At 39.5% G+C, this 22,772-nt stretch overlaps 3 protein-coding genes across 9 annotated transcripts in view; 1 reads left to right on the forward strand and 2 right to left on the reverse strand.

The window, feature by feature from the left end:
- The window catches only part of LOC111269133 (uncharacterized), a 164,801-nt gene that overhangs the window by 30,091 nt on the left and 111,938 nt on the right, over positions 1-22,772 (forward strand). The gene's annotated exons all lie outside the window — the stretch shown is intronic.
- Positions 1,706-8,196, reverse strand: LOC111269132 (very long chain fatty acid elongase 4). The gene is made up of 2 exons (XM_022848519.2): positions 6,719-8,196; positions 1,706-6,004 (listed from the first exon to the last, which is right to left on the reverse strand). The coding sequence occupies exons 1-2, from the start codon at positions 6,998-7,000 to the stop codon at positions 5,414-5,416; spliced, it is 873 nt and encodes a 290-aa protein (XP_022704254.1). The 5' UTR covers positions 7,001-8,196; the 3' UTR covers positions 1,706-5,413.
- LOC111269129 (long-chain fatty acid transport protein 4) overlaps positions 20,302-22,772 on the reverse strand; it is a 66,181-nt gene continuing 63,710 nt past the window's right edge. For all 5 annotated transcript variants that reach the window (XM_022848512.2, XM_022848511.2, XM_022848513.2 and 2 more), the window contains 2 exons: positions 22,296-22,489; positions 20,302-21,948 (listed from right to left, as the gene is read on the reverse strand). In XM_022848512.2, the coding sequence (XP_022704247.1) occupies positions 21,797-21,948; positions 22,296-22,489 (346 nt within the window). In that variant the 3' untranslated portion in view covers positions 20,302-21,796. The remainder of the gene's footprint in view (positions 21,949-22,295; positions 22,490-22,772) is intronic.

The following is a 22,772-nucleotide window of genomic DNA, read 5'->3' on the forward strand; positions in this document are numbered from 1 at the left end:
GTATATTTACTCAATATATAGAAAATATACACAGAAATGTGGAAAATGGCGCAACTAAACGCAAAAAACACAGGTATTATGTAGGGATGTAAATCAAGTGTACAGTACCAGAATGTCTGTGTTGACACGTGTACATATATATTCTTCCTAAGCAGTATATAGCAGGATATATAGGCTGCAAGCTTTTGCTCATCAGCTGTTCTGGAAAACAAAAACTAGATTTTAAATGAAATTTTCCTATTTCATAGAAGTTTTATCTTTGACGGTCATATTTATCCGATATAACCACCGACATTAATCGTGACTTTACGTTTTCAATTCGTAATCGAAACCACTAGCTAATCATTTTCAGAGTATTTCTTCCGTAATCTGCGAATAGCCTTATAGCAGTAACTGTGCACCAGGCAATTCATCAAATTATGGATCATTCAAATTCTAACAGATACAAATTTTTAGCTGGGCCCAATGCAAGGGCTCAAAACGGCCAATATGTACAAAAGATGCAGGAGGATACAGAATGTCTCAAGAAAATTAACCACTGGAACTTACCTGGATGGACAAACAATATCCTACTCTTCAGATAGCCGCTGCTTTTTAGATTAAAAAAAATAGGTTCATCGATGTTTTTTTCAACGCCGCAAAAAAAGCGACAGTAACGCAAACAATTCGATTTCGGGGACTTAATGTTGGTTATTATTTCGTGGGAAGGTTCGTCCTGCATGAACATATAGTAAGCGGTTTTTTGACCAAAATTCTAAAAACATGATAAATTTACCAAAAAAAAAGTGGCCTTCTGACTTAACGTATGCTTATTACGACAGGTACTTTGTCAAGGTTTATCCGAGTTTAATTACCATATTCTCTCCCTCTTTTGCTCGCTATACATATATATATATATATATATATAACGCTGACCAACTGCTTAGTGAACAGGGAGCTTAATTTGTAGAAGGGTTACTATTAATAGTAAAATTCTATAGTAGTTGGGCGTACCTTGCAAACGTTTTACCCGGGTAATTTGGTGACGTGAATCCTAGAAAACGCAATAAGAATAGACCCAAAGAGAATGTGTGTTGTCCACTCAAGCTGTTGTCATCCATGGCCTAACACGTTGAGGATAGGATCTGCCTATTATTATTCAGCGCGTGAGGCATTTCGAATTACACGTCAGGACACGACGTCTGGCCGCCTGAATTTATAATGCAAGGTTTGCAGGACGACGGAAGAGCGACTAACACTATTTCTTAGGCGCATGGCCGATTTTTGTGGCTCTAGTTACCATATTATGTATCACGCGATGCTCAGAATATTTGCCTTAGCCAATTAGACTCCAATTTTCCAAAATTTACAATGACTTCATACCCATAACCGACGTACAGACTGGCCGCTAGCTTACATCAAAATAATCGCGACGATTATGTTTGATAAAGTGGTACTTTATTGAGAATAAAACGTCACTTTGTTGCACACAGGAAACACTTCATTTTACAATATGCTTAAACAACTGAATCTAATATAGTAATAAATAAAACAGTAAATCAAACTGCTTTGCACAAAAAGCGTCCAAGTGTCGTTTCATATGCCTGCATTTATTTAGTTTTCATTAAAGTAAAACCTGGCACCGAAATACTAGCTACAGTGAACGAAAGCTCGCTTTCTCCTAGTGATAATGTAGACAGCTGTTTATCCCTTTGGCCGTTACAGGGCAACAGAGGAGGTGATAAAAGCAGCACAGAACATCAAGTTTGGCAGATCGTCTGATTAGGGGGGCAGGAGGGCTGGGCCAGTCAGTGTTTCGTGTCAAGTGTTCGCGCATTGCTGTTGGTCAGCGCGTACATTCGCTGGTCAGCAGGTCGGTCGGTATGGTTGAGCCAGCCTTCCTGTATAGACGAAGCGGCAAGAATAGTTGCAATACCATTTCAGCCGGAGAGGACAAAAAAGAAGATGCGAATACCAATCGGTCGGTTATTCTCGGAGAGTTGGATAGTCGAATAGCCTAACAAAGGAAGAGCAGGCAACACGGAGTCCCGATGTGGACATAGACGCACGTCTGTACAAGTTGAGCTTTAGCAGTTCGATGAGGATGAACGAGAAATCGGCCAAAGAGGAGGTAATTCTGGGTAGAACGATGTCGGAAAGCTGAAATCTTACCTTGTAGGGTCGATAGAGCGACCACGAACGCTGCTGCCTGTACCGCTACGGCAACGCCGTGTCCGTGGGAAGGTTACGGCCTATCTACACTTAATCGGGATGTACGACTAAGGCAGAAGGGGTTGCGGCTGGGCTACCGGTTCCTGATCGTATGATACGACAGAGGCGTTCACCGCCGATACTCACACTGCCCCTTCTCATGCTCTCCTTTCATTTCTTTGTCGATGTAGCAAAGAAGCCTGTTACTGCGTCGGTACTAAGTTAGATGATAGGCTAAATTTTAAATAAATTAAATAAATAATATTTACTGATGAGTCAAAGAACATCGTTAATGTCGCACTTACCAGGAGGATACATGAAGCATTCGATAAAGATCTATATAGAGAAAGGATTGCTATGCAACTGTATTTCTTGGTACGTTGCAGAGCATAATCGTTGATTAATTACCAAACATTTTATATACCTTTCAGTAGGAAAATACCTGAGATCATCAATACATATTCATTAGCGTTGGAAATTATAATATATATCTCACATAGCAAACGGATAACGTCAGTACTGTCTTATTTTTTCGTTTTACAACAGACACGAAATATAAAAACACCGAGTATGAAAAATACATTTTTAGTTTTGAAAAGGCATTCATTTACTTGAAAAATGTCACATTAACATATTCACTTAAGCCTAAAACAGCCTATTGCCCACCTCTACGTCCGACTCTACGTTGGCCGACTGGTAAGGAGTTCTACCCCATACAACGATGTCCCTCGGGATATCTGTACATAGGGTCAAGATAAGGAATGGTAGGATCTACCACCCGACATCCAAAAACTAATATTGCAAAGTCTATAACATTGACCAGAGAACACCGTGTGATTAGTTATGGAAATCGAAGCGGTCTAATTTGGGTTGATTAAGCGTGGCAGACAATATATTTGTGAGATTGTTGAAATTTTGCGTCAGTTAGCGTGTACCTAAAGCGACGATAACGACTTTCAGGTTTTATAGGGTTAGAAAAAAAACTAGATGCGAAAAAGGTTTAGAAGGATCAAAATGTAGCTTCGATAACTTTTGGACGTCGGTACCTGTACGTTGAATGTTCATGTTTGCTTTGAAATTCAAGTTACTTGGTCAAGTTATTACTTCATGAGTGGCAATTTTGTCATGTTTAAAACATGGAGCTAAGAACGACCCTGAAATGTAGCAATGTAAGTGATCATGCTGAGTAGTAACACTTGACAACAAGCAATTCTAGAAGATTCTGACAGACTTTAATGGGACCTTCTTTTGTGCTCCGATATGAATTGTTCGTATCTATACAGGACAGCGTGGAAAACAAATGAAGCAAAATAAGGGGTAAAAGTCTGAAAATGGCTCGCTTAATACCCGATTACCTTCATAAACATTCCTCCAAAAAATCCGTTCGTTGTCCTAATGATTGAGAAGGGTCGTAAGAAACTATTTTAGCTTCAATAACTTCAGTAAGAGAACCTGGTTTTTTTAAAAAAATAACATATTCAAATGAGTCGAAAAACGCCAGTGCTTTCTGACTGACCTCAAAGTTACAAAGAAGTGTTTTGGGCCTTTTATTGCGACAACTTTTACATCCGCTCGCTCGTTTCTTTGCCGTTTCAAATCTTTTTGAATAGTCCATTTCTGTCGGCTGTTGGCTGGTATTAATTTAGCGTAAGTAGTAAATCTTCAATACTGCTTCATAAGTTCAATCTATATCGTTATGATTTAGCCTATAAATCAGAGCGGATGTCCAATTGTCGCTGAGCGCGATGGCAACCTGCCACCAACTCAGTTCATAGTAGTCGGCGATAATGTCTTCGGTCGTACGGAGCCAGCATCAAATGAACCCTCAGAAATTCTGCTTCCAGAGGGGGTCACTTTATAAATATAGCACTTGCATGTCACTCCATTAAAGCACCCCACGGTAACAACCGGCTTGGCATTGCAATCCTTTCAGTTTGTCGCGTCGCGTCACGTCTAGTTTCCACTTCGTTTAATTTCGGCCGCCACTTGTATATGGGAACCAGTAACACAGTATAGTCTGTTACGGGAGCAGACTGTTGGCTCTTCTTGGAGTACGTTGCTTATTGTTGTTGTTGTTTTCAACATGTTTTCAACAACGATGTTGTAACAGCTCTCGTAGTCGCTGTTGTCGCCATACTGGAACGATCATTGCCCCTTTGCCACCCGCAGGACAAATCGATATGCTTCGCACTATATTATGATTTCTTTTAACCTTACTTTGCACTTTACTTTAAAAACTTACAATAGCCCTTCGCCTTATCGCGAACAAACGAATCGAACTTCACGTCGTAGTGCAACGTAACAGATCCACAAGGAAAAAATTTGCAGGCCGACAATTTAGAGTGTATGGGACGTTCGCTATCGATGTGAGGCATCTCGACTCACTGTACAATGACTTATTTTTTCTTCCCTTTGATACAATTCTGACTTAAAACGGATTCTAAAATATCAACGTGCTTTCTTATCGGTGTAAGCAGCTTATGACGAGCCATAGTAAACATTATTTTAGAGCAGTACAATTTCTAGAAGTCATGCTCGTTTCTACGCAAGTTGACGTGCAGGCAACAACTATATGACGACAAGATATCCTTAGTAAAGAAAAACTTATATTTTATATAGGAGGTCTGGTTTTGACCTTATAATCAAAACACACTTTATGGAATAATACGATAATGAACCCATTAAATTTATAGACATTCTGTCGATATTGATTACTTATAATGTATACATTTCGTGATTCACTTTTTTGTCACCAAATTTTAATAATGCTCCTAATAACGTAAAAACAACGCCGTCATACGTTTCAAGTATCTTTCATCAGTTACTTTAATTCACGCCAGGTTCTGACTCTATAGGAAAGCCTTTCTTAACAAGTAGACCTCGTCGATTCGAGTTACACGAGTTAGAAAGAAACATAAATACAAAAAGAGGAAGGTGCCTCTGGAATATTACGATATATCGCTGACACCGTCGGCCTTCCCATACGTAAACGAACAATCTGTTCGTGCTTCGGACATGGTTACTGGAAAAACTGCGGATACTTGCCGCCCTTATACTCGAAATGTATATAGGCGCCGAGGTCATGTACGCCTTTGATGGAGAAGCAAGGGAAGACGTACCTGTGCAGCTGAGAAGGCCACCTTGAGTATTAAGAGGTAGCTAGCAGTACCTCGTTCTAACTGTAATAGCAGGCATAACACTGCGGCCTCTCAATCCCTCTGTCCTAGGCCCTTTTTCTGTCTCCACGCAGAATTTCACCACCAGATAGAATTTTCTCTGTTGCTGCATATATGCTGCCTGTTTGTAGCGTACAGAATGACGCGTCGGGCATGGTACGATAAGTGTTTAGGTAGAAATTGATGAACATTGTCAGACCAAGTAAACCTTGCGCTGCTGCGATGAGCGTTAGGATTCGTGGATAGTTACAGTCATATACTAATGGAATACAGACGTGCGCTGTAAGGAAGACGAACTGGAAAATCTGTAGCTTGGTCAAATGTGGTTTCCACCAGAGGTGACGCTGAATTCGAGGGCCGAGTGCTGAAAGCGCATAGTAAGAGTACATGATGACATGAATGAACGCATTGAAGCAAATTCCCAGAAGAACCTGGCCGTCACATCCGAACGTCAGCCACAGCCAGCCGGAAAAGACGACGAGTGAATGGTGCGCTACGTGCAACGTTGAAATGTGCGAGTACTTTTTTCGTAGGAGAAAGAAGAGCGTATCGATGAAGTCTAAAATACGAACTATCACGTACCACCAGGTCAGTTCCAGAATCTCCATTGAATTCTTATCCGTTCCGTAGGTGACGCCCTAATACACAGAAAAAATACACTAGATTATGCTAATTATTACATTTGTGTATCTGCTTGTAATTGATTTTTAATTTAGACATTTTATCTTTCCTTAGGCTATATAAATAGATAGTGAATTTTGCGACAAAAGTCTTTTTCATTTCAACTAGAATCTGTTTCTGTTACTTGAATATATAAAAGGACGCCTCTTTTCTAGCTTCACGAAGCCGATTGCTCAACAAGTGTATTGTAACGTGTTTAAAGCGATGGGACATTTGACATACTCCCTTTTCAACAGCACTAATGGAGAACTCACTGAGTACAATTTTCTAGCACTATTTTCGTTTATTATGTACTACCGCCTGCTTTCTAAATGAATCTCAATTTCTTTCTCTGGCGTTCGATGAGTTTCGAATGAACTCAAATTAGCCAAAATTATCCACTTTACATTATCAGGGGATTTCCTATTAATTAATTAATAATTAAGTAATTATTTCGCACAGACCCTCGAGGCGAACTTACTTATAAAAACAATGTTGTCTCCCCTAAAACTATATTGGAAATATGCGCATTATGTTCATCTTTAAATTGCAGATACATTATAGCGATGACATGCTCAAACATCTGATTTTTATCAAGTAGAACGATATAATGAGGTGAAATATAGACTGAATATTATTTGTCATTGTGTCGCCAAACTAATATCAAGGTTCTCAAAATGTAAAAAACTTACCTGGCAAAAAATATTATATCCTCCTCCAGCATAGGACCTTCGAAGATAATTCCAAAAGAAGTAGAGATTCGCCGCAACCATGAACAAATTGTATGCTAAAATGGCAGGTTTTAATTGATACGGTTTTCGATGCTTCATGAAACGTGGTCCAGCTACCTTTACAACATAAAGGTATAAAGCTAAGACGGGAAACACGAATTTGGCATCAGCTGTAAGACCCCAGCCTTCCGTTCTAGGGTCGCGGAGTGACCATATATAGGAGTAGAAATTTGTAACACTCATTATATTAGCTTCGTTAGGTGAGCAGCAATCACCGTCAGAGGGTTTGTAATTCACTTTATAAGAACGTTGAAGTTTGTTAAATAACTTATATTTCCTTTAATTGTGAATTACGTGTAAACAGCTCTAAGTTTGATTCAAGCGAAAGTTCCTGTGTAGCGGTTTTCAAGTTGGCCACGGTCAAGGTCACTCAGTTGTTGTTTCGAATAGATGACCCTCTACGTCATTGCCATCATCAAAGCCGTTAGTAGGGAACGAAGAAGCAGAAGTGTGACTGATATACGTCTCAATGCTGACGGTGCGTGTAAAAGCATACGATAAGTTCAGTTCACCGTAAATCACTGCGGATCAAAGCGTCGTTTTGGCCCGCGACTACAACGAACCACCAGCCATTGGCGCGAGGAAGAAGCTTGACATGAGCCGCGCTACAAGCTAAGAAGTAATATACGCTCCCGTCGCAACTGGGCAGAGGGAAGCTACACGTCTGGCGGTAGAACAGCACAAGAAAAAGAAACGCACGGATATAAAGAAGATAAGACAGGGGGGATGGCCCCAACGATAAAGGAAAGGATGAAACAAGTCGCCGCCGCAAACCGAGGCCACATTGCCGGCCATGAGTGAGGCAGAAGACGCGCGATTCGGGTGTCGCGTCTGACATAGTAAAATGCAAGGCTTATTCTACAACCATGTTGATATAAACTAGGTGCTTTATCTTAATTTTTGATTACGAACGTCTTTTGCGATTTTAGTAACATAAACCTTATTGTGTTGCTAACTTCAGTTTCTGTGTGATTACTAGAACGCATTTGCGGTCAGACATAGTTTGCCATTTGGAGAGAATCAATGAATCGCGACACAATAGCTCAATAAACTGATGTTATATCTTGTTATGGGAAATCTATTATCCACTGCATGGGCTCTATTTATTTTTATCAAGAGGACTATCAGTGCGAAAAATTCGAGTTTCTGAAATGAAACGTTTGCGGCTAGAAAAATTAATTAGCCAAATGGGAGTGCTTGACTTCGTTAGTTGGCTCTCTGTCTTTATAATGTCTTGAAGATTTGTAACGAGGGGGTTCGTTACCGAACTGGCAGACGGATATATATGCATTTGTTTGGTAGATAAATACGATACTGATATTCCAATTGCCTCAACGACTTGTCTTTATGTATTTTTGTATGGCGTACCTTGCGACCTTGGGCCTGTGTCTGCAAAAGCTGATGCTTAACGGCGCTCTGAACCTTCTAAATTTACCCGACCTGTTTTTAAAAGGACCGGTACATGTCTTATTTACCCTGTGCTGGATTAGTGGATGACCATCGAAAGGTAAACTAACCGAAACATGTCGAAAAACCCTAGTTAAGTTCTGATTTTTCCAGCTACCATATACAAGCTCATAGCTTGATAGATATTTAGCTAAGAAGACATATTCAGCTTGAACATTTGTGTCCTTAATTGTCACGTACGAAGTGTAGAACAATACGGCTGGTGTTTTTTAAAGTTATACTTTAGTTTGACATTGAAAAACTATAGCTGTTTATTGCGTGGGATACAGGGTCATTTTGTACCGCCATCATCGTCATCACAGCCATTTCCTTTGCAGGATCACTTGTCGTTGTCGGCTCAATCCTTGTTGATGATCAAGTGCGTCCTTTCGACACGTCCGACCACCCCATTCAGCGGTAATAGATTAATAGTTAAACCTTGACTTCCTAGGACCATTGGTTGTAGCGGTCGATGCGTCATTTGCTTTTATTTTCTCCCTTCACGTGTATTCTGTGTAGAAGGTACGTAATACTATCTGTAATAGCCATAGCTTGTGTCTGACGGTGGAAGTGACGCATAAAGCTGATTAGAGATGTGTGCCACAAGTTTTACCGAATAAAAAAGACAATACGTTTAGACGTTGTTCATCTAGTAATAAAAAGTGGGCGTTTCTCCGCTAGGTGTCGCCGCGTCTTTTCTGAATGAAATTACGGCTAAGATCGAGTTTGTTAGGATATATTATTTCTTCGAAACCTCATCTTGAGTAAAACTAAGTAGGTGCTGAAGAGTGTATACCTTTTCAGTAAGACAAGTATGTTTACCCGGTTGGAAACTTAAACTGTTTAAGCTCGACGATAGCCTAAAAGGGGCGTTTCATGTAATCTGCTGCCGCACGATGCACATCACTCCACTGTACTTGTAAGAAAATAAATAAAAACTTTGGAAAAACGATCCATAAAACTTGGCGATTTATTATTATATCTAAACCGAGGTCAATAAAACAGACGACATTAGATATAGCAATTGACCGACGGTAAAACATGCCGTAAAGCAGACCCGAAACACTTCTGCTAGGCAGGCCAGGGTTAGTGTATATGAGGAAAAACAGCGTTAGTGAGGCGGATACAAATGATATACGTCCTTAAGAAATGTGCCCATATCTTACTCTATTGCTTAAACAGCGAAGCTTCTACTATAAGGGGACTAGAATTCTCTGCTGCTTAAAGCCCCCCAAATGACATATGCTGTGACAGCCAGCATCAATTGCGTACGTAAGTAAAGTTATTGATACAAAAGCTACAGTAAAAATAAATGTACAAGTATTCGTGGCAATATATGCAATTATAACTAACGCTGACACTTCCAGACTCGAAGAAAAAACCTCTGACGTCTCTGTTACCCTCAAATCTATCACAAGCCGTATATAGTTAGGTCCTTTGAAAGACGCCAAAGGCCAAAGCGCGTCTAAAGTGTAGGCCCTTACGCACTCATTGTCGTCCTTTTACCACTTCATAGCTTCAGCAACTTCTATTATTTAATCTCGAATAGAACGATATTACTGGCGACGAATCTGTGAGCATACCGTCTATATGCAGAAAGGAGCCATGAAAACATATTTTTAATAAAGTAGTTGCCGGTCCAGAAAGAAACACGGCAAATGGCCACACAAAATACCATGGATATACTTCGCTTGACTTTTGCCCTCTTATCCGCTCTCACTACTACGTTGTCCAGTGGGCTTTGTCTGTCTGAGTGAGACAATCGCAGGGGGTCAGGTAAATGAGGTCTTCGTTACCATCAGCTATTTCACTATATGTTGTATAGTGAATGAGGTTGTTGGAGAACTATATGCAGTACAATGTCGTGAAGGTCAAACTTAGCTTTTGTGTGAAAATATAATCGTGCATTACACCTTGTTTATCCTGTCACAGACGCGTCCGTTATCTTGTGTATATCTGCGTGTGACCAGAAAATTCTTGCAAAGGTGGACCGAATAAGCCTGACTACGGACTGTCGATAGACTCCACCTTTCATTGGAAATAACGTAAGGTCGTTACTAGCGCTCTAATCGATAGAGGCAAATGATGAGATGCCTCAATTTGATTTTGATACAACTTGATAAAACTTTACAGATTTTGTATAGTTTAAATGGCTTTTCAATTGATCAGATGTAGGACCTACATTGAATTACTTTAATGTAGGTCCTACATTATATTCGCTAATAAACGAACTTGGCCACAGAGTCCTGGTACGGTATTTTTCCTGAACTTATAATATTCTCTTAAATAAATGAACAAATATTCGAGTCAAGCTGAATGGACCGTTACTAAAGAAACCGATATTCCTTACGGTTGATATGTCTAAAAATAAGTACAGACACACCCACAAAAAGCAAGATCACGATCAGGTAGACTTTACAGAAATAGCGCAACACTAACTAATTATATGTAGCAAATGTCTCGTGTCTAGCCGGATGTAAGTAGAAAGACCGGGCGACGGTAGTTCAAACCTTGCCAATGACATATAGGGTAAAATAGGTATATAGGATTTTGTATGTCAGAAAGTCTTCTACGTTCGATATCAAGCTTCCAAGTTGTAGGGCAAAGAAAAAATAGCATTTATTAAAAGCGGTCGGGCTGTGCATAATCGCTATTGAAAGTATATATTCGTTCTATCGTGGTCTGTAACGTACTATTGAGTATAAGGTGATTCATCGATTAACTGTCGAAGTAGATACAATGAGTAAATAGATCACCCATTTTGCTGGACGGCGAAAGATCTCTCATATGTCTGCCGTTTGATGAGCTGGGTCCGCTAATTCGGTCCGGCCTTGTAGAGTGCTTCTGATCCATTTTATAGGTAATGATATTAAATAATGAGTTCTTGAGCTCGGGCCTTAGAAGTCGTACGAACATATTAGTTCTGTTACTATTTAGGTAAACATATATATATATATATATATAGATATATACAACAATGACTTGTTATATATTATTGTCCGCCTCGACGACGGCGTGTTTTTATAGTCTCAGATCTGTTTTTGCTAGACGCCCTCTGTGGTACAGTAACAATCCTATTCTGCTGACCTTTAATTAGCACTCCATGGAATAGTCATGTTAGATGGAGAGAACGAATTGTCTAATGCACCATTACTGCTGCATGCAATGTTACACATTATGCACAATTAAAAAATAGAACGCGGCTATCGTCGAATGTTTTTTTTCTCTTATTTTGATTTTTATCCGACCTTAAGGAGAACTTTATATTTATATACAGTCGTACTTTACTAAAAAGGTTTAGTAGTTTTACAGAAGCGGTACTTGTGCGGCCGTTAGTACTTCAAACATGCACAATAGCCTCCAGGGAAAAGATCGTTCACGTATCGTTCTATTAAACAGCCTTCCGACCCATTTGTAGTTCTGTTTTTGCTATCTCTATGAGCATTATTAGGAGTAATCTTGTTACAATAGTATAAAGATGCTACTGTTCTAGCATTTTTGCTCGAAACTCTCTCTAGAAGCGTTATACCTTTGATGATTACGTCGACTGAGTGTCGCATACTAAGCTTGCATAGTTCACGATTGGTTCAACGTATATGCGAAAGAGTCTCACATACACGTTGCTATCTCTTGTCATAAACGTTCGTGCAATTCAGTTGGGGCGTTGTATCGTACAGAGCACAATCTACGCCGTATGTTCTAAATATATTAAAGGGGTAATTGTAATGACGTTCGGGACTGCGTTCGAAGGCACACGAATTGACACACCCCTTCCTCCCTCCCCATGTTATGTCTTCGTTTGGGCCCGTATGCCCTAAACATAAAACCGCGCATAAAAGCCTAATAAAGCTTAGTACATAGTAGATTATTCTGTAAACTAGTGCCAGGTTGTTGTGTTTTGAATAATATTGGCTGTGTACATGGGTGTGTGGGAGTATACAAAATATCGAATACGAACTTTAGAAATTTCTATCACAGACAAGAGCTTTAAGCCAAGCCACTGAAAGGTATCCTTCCCCAGAACGCGAAGAACGGGCCCGCAGTTTTGGGAGTGTGGTGGGTTTGAAAGCAGCCCTGATGTCGAAACACTAAGCGTTGTTGTACTTGGCGAGCCGCTCGAATTATGCATCTAATAAGTAACTGGAACACGCTATTGTAAGACACTGCTTGGCCCACTGGGTTCAACAATCGTCGATGTAATAACTTATAGGTAGAAAGTAATTGTGTACATTTACCATCCTCCATAGTTGACGACTTTGTATTTTGAACCGCGTTGGTCACGAAATTCACTATACTAAATATAACACGCTGGACGACAAGCTGTATGCAGAGCTAGAATTTTACCATGTGCGAGAAGTTTGCAATAAAAAACAAAGTTTGTGTAACGTAAGGGGTTACAATGTAATAGCGCGAGGCGGGCCCTTTTTGGACTAGGCTTGCCGCCCGAAATGAAAACAGACTGTTAATAATGCCAAGAGCAGCTACTTCAGGGGCTATGGAAAGATGCAATGTTTTGTAGCTAAAGAGACTTATGGTGACATTACCTTTCTATTTTATTCGTTTTATACTTTGTCAGATACTCATATTTTTATAATGAAATAGAGATCATAATTGTACGCAATAATAACCATTTAGAAACAATTAGGCCGCTATTGACATTCACGTAAAGTTAAAGATTTTGCAAGATATAACTTCGTAATAAAATACTGTGTGGCTGTGATGAACATTTAGCAGCGTGATTTCTGAACCTCTACAAAAACTAACAAGGGAAGACTGAGCCTCACTCTGAACGAACGATCCGTGCGGTAGCGACGACATTCGTCGTTACTCTAAGGCCTATACCGAGGACAGACATCCTATACGCCTAACATGTTCTGATTTACTCGGTCATATACACCGGCAACATCAAAATAAGTTTCAGGGAGTGCATTAATGCCAATTGGATTAGCTAATAGATTGTCCAATCGTAAGCGCCTATCAGCCGTTGACTTTATTATTCGAATCCGAGATTATAGACGACCATAGATAGGCGGATATGTGACCTACGGTGATGTCTTTTGTGACAACGCAGGATAGAGAGTTTTGAACAATGGGACCATAACCTTCAGAAGCCAACCGTAGTACTTTTTTGTAGCCAGAAGTGACAAGGTTCTCCCGAAGATTAAGCGTGTAATCCCTTTTGCACAACAACTTTTAAAGATGACCAAAAAAGGCTTGGCTCCTTAAAGGCGGCTGGGGGCATATTGTTGGAAATATCGGCCAACTTTTGCTCAAGCCTATTTTGTGCTATCCCAAACTTTGGTCAAAACACGTATGCAGAGTGTCCTCGATGTTACTAAAGCGCGTGGGGACTTAGTGAACCGTATCGGAGACAGTCCCCTCAGAAACAGTGTATTACAATTTAAAGTAGTTTTCACCAATCGCCAGTGAGCCGTTGGTTACCAAAAGGGTAATTCCGTATTGAAAAGTTCGTTTAATCATCAGAAGAAACGTTTGTCAAGCCTTGTGCCGATGAGGCGTCGTAACCGGGCCGAAGCAGGACCATTATATTTGATCTAGAGGCATATTGAATCAAACTGGGAAGAAATAGGAAAATGTGCGGCTACAGAAAAGCACAAACACGCATGGAATAAGAAATTGCCAATTAGTTAATTAAGATGGTTAAAAGTCAATAGGGCTTTCAATATACACCACTGTAATACTATAGCTTGTCGTATGGTGATAACATGGTATTATAAGATATTAAAATGGCATTAGTCTGTCCACATTACAAATTCGTTATATATCTAGATCTGCACTTCATTGGAATAGTGTGACTGTTTCTTGGTACTTTACCCATATGTAAAATGACAACTCGTCTACCATAAAACGAGTTTTTTTTTAAAAGGTTAAGACTGTTTTGTCTAAGACTTTTGGTTCACCCCCCTACATAGTAACACACTTTGTGTCGTCTGTATTAATATTGGATCGTGTAGGAAGTAGAAAACATTGTCTTGATTAAGAACGTAAGAACACGCCCATGCAAACCAGTCTCCTCCTAGGCCTCCGGCCTTAATAAAGTTTCTTAGAGTTTTCGAGCTGAGAAATGAAGTAAGATGATACCAAATTATTCAATTACTACTAGTAGTTTTCAGTCAACCGATTTGAGATAAGCAACAAAAAAAAAAGCTGATTCCCCGCATATACTTTCAGTGTTTCCTACACAGTTATACGTTTTCAGAAATTAAACCTGTCAAGCAATATGTTGACTGAGCTTTAACATTTAGTCGTAAAATGAACATCGGCTCGGAACCCTATGGGCTCATTGAAAAAAGGTTTCGTGCATTGGGCCCTATTACCCGCTTGAGGAGTTTACATCGAGCTTTGAAATGTCTGTGCACTTTTATAAATACCCTTACGGGAAAACACATGGCCAACCCCAATCTCTCAACACTGCTTCATGGCTATCGTCTCAACTCGAATAGAAAAGCCGTAATGATTTGCTTATATGCATTTGTCAACACTTTTCCTATATCTTGCGGTCTCTTACGAACGAAGTTTTGCCATTGTACTTGTAAAGTCAAAATCAGATAACTGATAAAAAATATTCTGCTACTGAGTTATTAGAAGATACAAGTTCTAAAATCTATACTACTAAACTTTTGAATAATAAAAATTGGATAAAGAATAGCGTTTTTGTCTACCTTAATGGAGTTTTTATATGTATATATATAATAGTATGTATCTAAGGTTAAAAACCAAAATGTTCTGACCCGTCAATATTTTCAATTCATTTTTTGTGTCTATAAATCATCGATACCAACGCTACAGCAAGTAACGTCTGCTATCAGTGATCGTTTATATTCTTTCGCTCATTCAGCCCATAAGGATGGTCGTAGGTGTGAATAGCGGTTATTTTTACGTTCGGTCATGCAGTAGATGGTTGCTCCCAGCACGAAAGTAAGTCCGCGGATGTCCTGGTTAGAACCTAGACCACAACGCGTCCCTAAGACTAGAGGGAAAACGCGTTAATCAATAAGCTAGCACAGGAACTGGCAGTTCAACCCTGAACGCCATTAGTGCGCCCTCGAGCCCAGGCACAAGCTGTTCACCGCTGTGACAACATGTAAAGGGTAGTTATTTATACTGCAGTAGTATACTCTTGTTTAGGGGAACAAATTTTCGTGCAGAAACTTGCTTGAGGCGTTACACTTAAACGTTTCATACCCTGCCCACCTTGAGCAGCAAAGCTCTTCTTAAGCAGAAAAGTTGCCCCTAGTAAAAACTTAATAGGAAACTCTAATTTTTTGTTTAAACGAATTATATATACTTCATTTTATACAGCGAATAGGTTTATTTACGATTATGTCACACAATTATAAAAGGCAGCCCGTGCTCTAAGTTATTTTCCGTGTTCATTTAAGTCTGGAAGAAGTCCCTACTGCGCCTTCAGTTTTCCTTGTTGTCAAATTGAGCAGTATAAAACGGCGGAATAATTTCCGAAACTTGAACAAAGTTCAACTATTAGCTTCAGGACAGCCAGGTTTCAATGGACACGAACGCAGCGATCACTGTACGAAGAAATCATATTTATAAGGAATAAAACATTGCAATCAGATTGATAAAGATATGTGTACAAATACACGTTGCGTGCACATGCTTTATGTTGCACGAAGTAAACATCAAAGCCTATTAATGTCCAATGAATCTAATTTCCCGTAATAAATTTAAGGCTTATACCAAGGCTCCTATTCGAAGGTCTCAGAAGCGGTGCACAAATATGCTGCGCATGTACTCTGCATTAAACCGTGGAAGAACTCGTTGTAGCTATCTTTTTCGTAGGAAATTAGAAAACAAACATATTTCTAAAGCAAAGTGCATCAATGTACAATTGTTGTCGCAGTAGTGTTACATGAGCCAGAATTGTCGCTTGAAACAGACAATAGATGAATAAAATACACACAAGTGACTACATCGTTTTTCCTGTCATATTTAGAGCTTTTTCAGTCGCGTCCGTTCAATTAAGACACAAAAATTAGCATCGCCGGCTCCATGACGAAGACAAACGGCATATTTGAAGCCATGTAGGGAAATAACAGTACGAAATTTAGTAATTGTCTTCGTTACGACTCGATTTGACAGCTTCGTTCCAAAGTCATTATGCGGAAATTACCGAAACTATCTTCGCTCCTTGTTTAGAAACATACCTAACCAACAGAAGAAGATTTATCTGACGGATCTACGTGAAAAACGTTACCAAAAACGGCGGGATGATAAACGTTTTTAGCGTACTGGTCCGCAATAATTAGTCTATACTTCACACATGTATTTGTAGTTGCAGTGGCAATGTATGCCGGAATAGCTAAGCTCGTACTGTCGTTGCGTCATTTCTAGACACGAAACATTGGATATCGGCCCCAGTCACCGCTTAACCGTTTACGTTGGTAAGTGGGACCGTAAAACATTCCCCCTTGAATATCAAAATATGAATTATTTATTGTCTGTTTAATATAATAATAACAATATAATTGACCCAGAGCCGCTTGTTAATGGGTGCGTTGTGTACAGTTATTTCTTTTTTTGTGCAGCCGTTTGAGATAGAGGACGTAACTGTCAGCTAAACTACCAAGAAACAGCAAAGTTGGGTTCATTCGTTTAAGGATAATGGCATTATATGAACCCGTCCAAGTACGTACAAATTGGCACGTAGCCAACATAAAGAGAAACATCCATTCGAAAAAAAAAAAAAAAATATGACAAAATAAACAGAAGTTCGCAAAAAGAGGTGATAAGGCAGAGGTACAACTCGAATCCGTACATAAACGTCAATTGCACGCAGAGTAACGCTTAAGTGGGCCGTTGCTACCTTCTGTGATTGAAATCAGCCAGCTTTTTCATACAGCGATAAAACATCTCATAGACTACCATGGCGATGTACTCAAATCCAAAAAGTATTTTTCGCCTGAATAGGTTACGTACCGGGGCTTGCTCTCTTTGTTTGTAATGTAACTTGAATGAAACGAAGGAGCAACTCTGTTGAATGGTAGCAATAATCAATTTGCCAGCTACTCATTAACGGCAAGGCCTTATTATATTCATTGATCTACTTTATTTTGTTTATGAACGGCCTAGCGTGAAAACCATATCAGTGCCTGACAAGCTGGAATCGAGAGATTTGAGATTACCGTTGAGAACATTACGCATCGCTCAGATAAGACGTTCTGAAACTAAAAGGCCATAAACGGAACGAATGAATGAATGAATCATTTCGCCTTTTAATCATTGAAGATTGGTGTAGGATGTATGATGCAGGCCGTCGGCACGTCTAAACGCGTTGGCAAGTGTCTCTTTTATACTGAATAACGAAAAAAACAGTAACGGTTTTCAAGCCATACCGGAAGCAAGTATTTTTTTATATTAAAAAACAACACTAATAAACTAAATATGTTCTCTTTTTATCGATGACTTTTTGCCACTTTCGTAGTGACGCCATGGTCCCGTCCCTGTAGAATCTACATGATTTTTTGGCGGAAATTTGTGACCAGTGACTTTTTAATCCCTCTATTGGAATGCTATTAGAAAAGCTTTGCAGAAATCGAAATAGATCGTGATCCAGTGGTGTAAGATCCAGCCTATATCGCACATACGTTCAAATTTACCGTCCAAGCTCTCTGAGTTTTTGTCTAGCCGCTAAAGACGCGTGTAGTCATTTGGAAGTCGTGGTAAAAGACTACGGTACTTGTGTACACTAGAGGATTTTTTAATGGCTTGTAGTAGTGATCTGAATTAATTGTTTTACCAACCAACAGCAGCTCATATCGCGCTATTCCTTTCCAATTCTACCCAATGCATGGCATCACCCTCTTCGGCGTAGGTTCGGGCTTTATCATGGATTGTGGAACTGTTCTGCCTACCGATCGTAATATTTTTTGCACATCATTATCGTATTTGTCATTACCGTTTTTTTAGAGTTTCGCCGACGAGTATATGATCATCTAAGTTCTTTGATGCCAATTTCTGTCGAACTCGAACGTCTAGGCTTTTTTTTCCTATGGTTTAAACCTGTTTGGTGATAGATGTTTAGATCATTAGCGGTTTCATGGCTACTCGCTCAACTTTCGCTAGAATTTTACAAACTTTTTCGTAATTGTGACCGCTACGAGGAGCATTCAGTGCACAGAAATGCTAACAGAATCGACAGAACCACTTTCAGACCGATTTTCCTAGAATGCCCCTTGGCCATGAACAGCGTAATTTTTTTCCTAAGCCAGCACAGTTTGTACGCCTCTATCGTAATATAATTGTAAACGACAGCAAATATATGCATAGAAATTCTATTCACGTTAAAATACTCTTATCTAAAAGTTAGCCCTTCCACTAGCTTTATCCCATTGACAACTTCCTGACAAATGACACCAACACCGATGTACATGATGCGACTCATATTGATTGCCTGACATATCTGTCCTGAAAATCATGTGGCTAGAAAAAAAATCAGCACCTTATCGAGCTTTGTCGTTGTATCAAAAGCTAGATATATTTAGTGGGATCCCTCGCTGGTGTGTGAGCATTACTATTCTCCCTAAGGGAGCTAAGTGAGCGTTTCACATCCCATTTTCGTGGGCCTTTGTCTTATCAAATCATTCGGTATACTTTAGAGTCTGTCATTTCGATGATCGAAATCGATTTAAGGAAACCCGTAAGTGTTCTCATGTGATTTATTTTTCAAAGGTATTTTTTCGCCGCCGATAAATCCAGAGTGTTATCGTTACGGTCATACGAAAGCGAATATGCCTTGACGATTTTACCCATCGAATGAACTGAAAGGATCCTTTTTAGTCGAAGCGGTTGCTGATTTGTGTACACCTTAATAATAGAGTCATTAAATGACGAACGGACATGTGTGTATGCTAAAATGGAACATACATACAGATTTTTCTTATTGCATGACAAAAACAACTTATTACGAATGACCACAAAAAGTTTCTCAAATTCGGCGAGCTTGTACGAAGTTCCGTTCGTCCGGGAAGGTTCCTCTAAGATCTTATGGGGACGTCCGTTCCGCACAACGAGCTAAAGGACGCTTGCCAATATTGAGAGAACTCGTATTTCTTGTTTCACTAATTAATCAAAAGCGAAAATTCAAAGGGCCAATGTATTGATGTTTTTAAATAACTAAGTACAGGTTAAACGTTGTACAAAATGGCGGATGTTAAGGATGTGTGTTTTACTTTTCTCGAAGGAGGCTGATCCAGCCTGAAAGTAGCCTAGCTAAAGGTTACATGTCAGGTATAGCATAAAGAAACGATTGATAAGCCTAATATTGTGATCGTCCTATAAATTCACATTAGATTTTTACCAAATTTTCAATGAAAAGAACTACGTTCCGAGACAACTTTAGCCCATGTATTGGCCGCTACTAGCAATGACCCTGTCGCATATTTCAGGCAGCTTTTGACTGAAAATTTTTCAGAGGTTAGTATCATTGTTTGTGATCTATTAGTCAGTATGCATCCTTTGAACGTATACAATGTTCTATGTTAAGGGCGTTCTGCAAAAAAAAAGCGATAATAGGAAGGGGTACGGTCAGGACTATTAAACGAACAGGACAGGTCATTCCATAATAGGTCACGGCAGATGTGTGAGACTGGTGTTGCCATGCTGAACCATGAGGAATCGTCAAATCTATGCTTGATTGCTTTGGTTTCTAGATGTCTTGCTAGATGTTTTCGAACGATCGATTTGGATGCCAGTAACACGGATCTGTTCTTATAGACTACAGTGTGACGAAATTTACAAAACAAAAGAAAAACGAGACAATCGGTGCACGAATGTTGCGAGCTATCTATGAATACCCCTCTGTAATCAGGGTACCTCAAATTATAGAATTCTTCTGATTGATCTTGCAGCCATTGCCAGTGTCTAGAACATTAGCGAATAATCATCATTTCTCATCTCACAACTAGAGTTGAGGAACGCTTTACTGCCTAATGAAGTTCACTCAAAAATGAACACTAATAGTACGTGAAGCCGTCGAGTCAAAGGAAAAAGCTAGATCGTTTACTTCTAAAATACATTTATTTTTACTTGTGTAATCAAAATATTATCTGACATTTATTCCTTATCCCGTAACCCGAATGTCGTTTGATTTTTGGTGATGCTGTCACATCCCAGTCGTCTGTACTCGATGTAAAATCGAAAAAAGTAGTAAAAAAAAAAAACCAACAATATCTCAGACCTCACGTTATGACACGCTTGAATAACTACGTCAGTCCTTCTGTCGCTGTTTTGGTAATGTTGGAAAGATGTTTGTGTGTATCGTATACGTTTATTCAATCGGCCACTTTTTTTTTTGCAAAACACCTATCAGCCACATGGTTGCACATATATATGGACAGGATAGAGCGAATAGCATATAATAACAAATATTTTTCCCTATATGAATATAATTTCACTCATCAACATGGTAATTATCATCATTATTACATAGAATATTATACGGTACACTGTGTATCACATTCGCACAGCCATCTACTATAAGACAAAGGCGCTGAAATGCAAAGTTGACCGAACCTGGTAATGAATACGACATTTATCAGTAAAAGATATCGGGACTCTATGAACTATCTATGATTTTTCTACTAGAGATGTAAAAACTTTTCACAAAACACAAAATTTTCATTGTACAAGCTATCAGTTTAATAACTTTTTCGCATCTCTTTTTATTACTATTATCTCGTGCCTATATTCCTAACATAAATTATCGAATTTGTCTGTCTATAGACAATAGCGTGTTGTAAATATTTGAAACCGCAATTTACATTAAATCCGCCCATTATTACCACTCCCTGATACAAAAGTCAAAAACGAGCTGAGCTATTAAACTTTAGCTCTCTGTTTTATGTTTATTATGATTATTTAATAAGGCCATGAACATCCCTCTGGCTCATGCGGCTCACGGCATTTATAGACTCTGCGAAAGGTCCTCTCTCTCTCTAACCCTAATATTTTAGGGGGTGAATGCGTAGCACGTGTCTGTTCTATGATTTTTGCGACATTTCATATACGAACAAGATCACATATTGCGTCAATTGCTCGGCGACCAAAGAGTGCGTGGCCAGAATTAGGTCTCAGAATAGACAGTAGAAAACTAACGAAACTACGACAATAGTCACTCTTTCGCGTTAACGATCGTAAACAATGGAAGTGTGATCCGTATCTGTAGAGTGCCTATATTTCCTACCTTATTCATCATTCACACTTGTCGACAGGATGTTATTAGCCTTATTATATTTCGAAATCCGCATGATTCCCATATGCAATCGACTTAGTACATCGTGGGACTCGATCGGTCCTATTGAATTTGTACACGATGAGCGGCACGACTCCATCAGCTGCTGAAAATGGAATAGTGGTACCAGATGATCGACTGTTCATAGAAGCCAGTTTATTTTGTTTACTGAAGGTAAACTTGCTGCCTGTGGGGAAACGATGTCCTATGAGGTCCGAGTCGTGCCCTCAGGGAAGATATTGCCGACACGCGACGAGTCTGGCCTAGACTCGGATCTTGCAATCGTTGATTTGCTGTAGGAGATGCTGATCGATTCGAATGTAGGCCTCATCCTTGAGGAAATAGATGGGGTCCTTGGTCAGATTAATATCGAAGCCCTCCTTCTGCAGCTCGACCTTTTTCAGCTTGTATGTTCCTAAATAGTGAGACAGCGTATTCGTCATATTAAATATTAATGCAAAAGACCTAATGTTAATGCTATTGTTTTATACCAAAAACACCCTCCATTAGCTACGAAGGCCCTTGTAGACGCTGACCAAGCTCCGAATTATTAACGAATAGCGGCACAGCCAAATATGCGCGCCGATTTCGAAAGGGCTCGCTGATTTCAACTAAATAATGTCGTGATACATGGCTGTTTGAGAATAGATTAACACAGAAACGTTGCAATGTACCGTACAGAGCAGTAAACTTTGTACTTTTTATAATCTAAAAAAATAAAGGCTTTAGTATAAGCATGAAAATATTAACTAGCTTACAAACCTGTCGTGTCGACCTGACGGAGTTTTCGCACGAAGAGTGGAACTGCGTATGCGGGCAGTGAGAGACGAATCTCGGAGAGGAAGTGATTCAGGTCAAACGCATCGTTAGCATCTGCAACGGCGATCATTCCTGCGCGACCCTCAGAACCAGGAAGTGGTACTCCATAGCAAACAACATCCACCATGTTCAGAATCCTTGCACAAGATCAAAAAGACATGTACAGAAGTTAGGTTTGCCCTAAGTCATTAGAAGAGGCTTATGTAGAACAATTCAGCCATACTTATGGGCACGTCTGATGACCACCGAACAAAAACTTCGGCTATCGAAAACAGCATTATACAGTCAGTACGCTTCAGCAGATCAAATAGGAATCGAGCTTGTTTAAATGTCGGTTATCTGAGAGCGAATGTAGCGGGTTGCTCTGAGATAAACGTATCGCGCTACAATTGATATGGGCGTTAGCTGAATTAATATGAC

The sequence above is a fragment of the Varroa jacobsoni genome, unplaced genomic scaffold (assembly GCF_002532875.2).
Source record: "Varroa jacobsoni isolate VJ856 unplaced genomic scaffold, vjacob_1.0 scaffold_1356, whole genome shotgun sequence".
Classification (NCBI taxonomy): domain Eukaryota; kingdom Metazoa; phylum Arthropoda; class Arachnida; order Mesostigmata; family Varroidae; genus Varroa; species Varroa jacobsoni.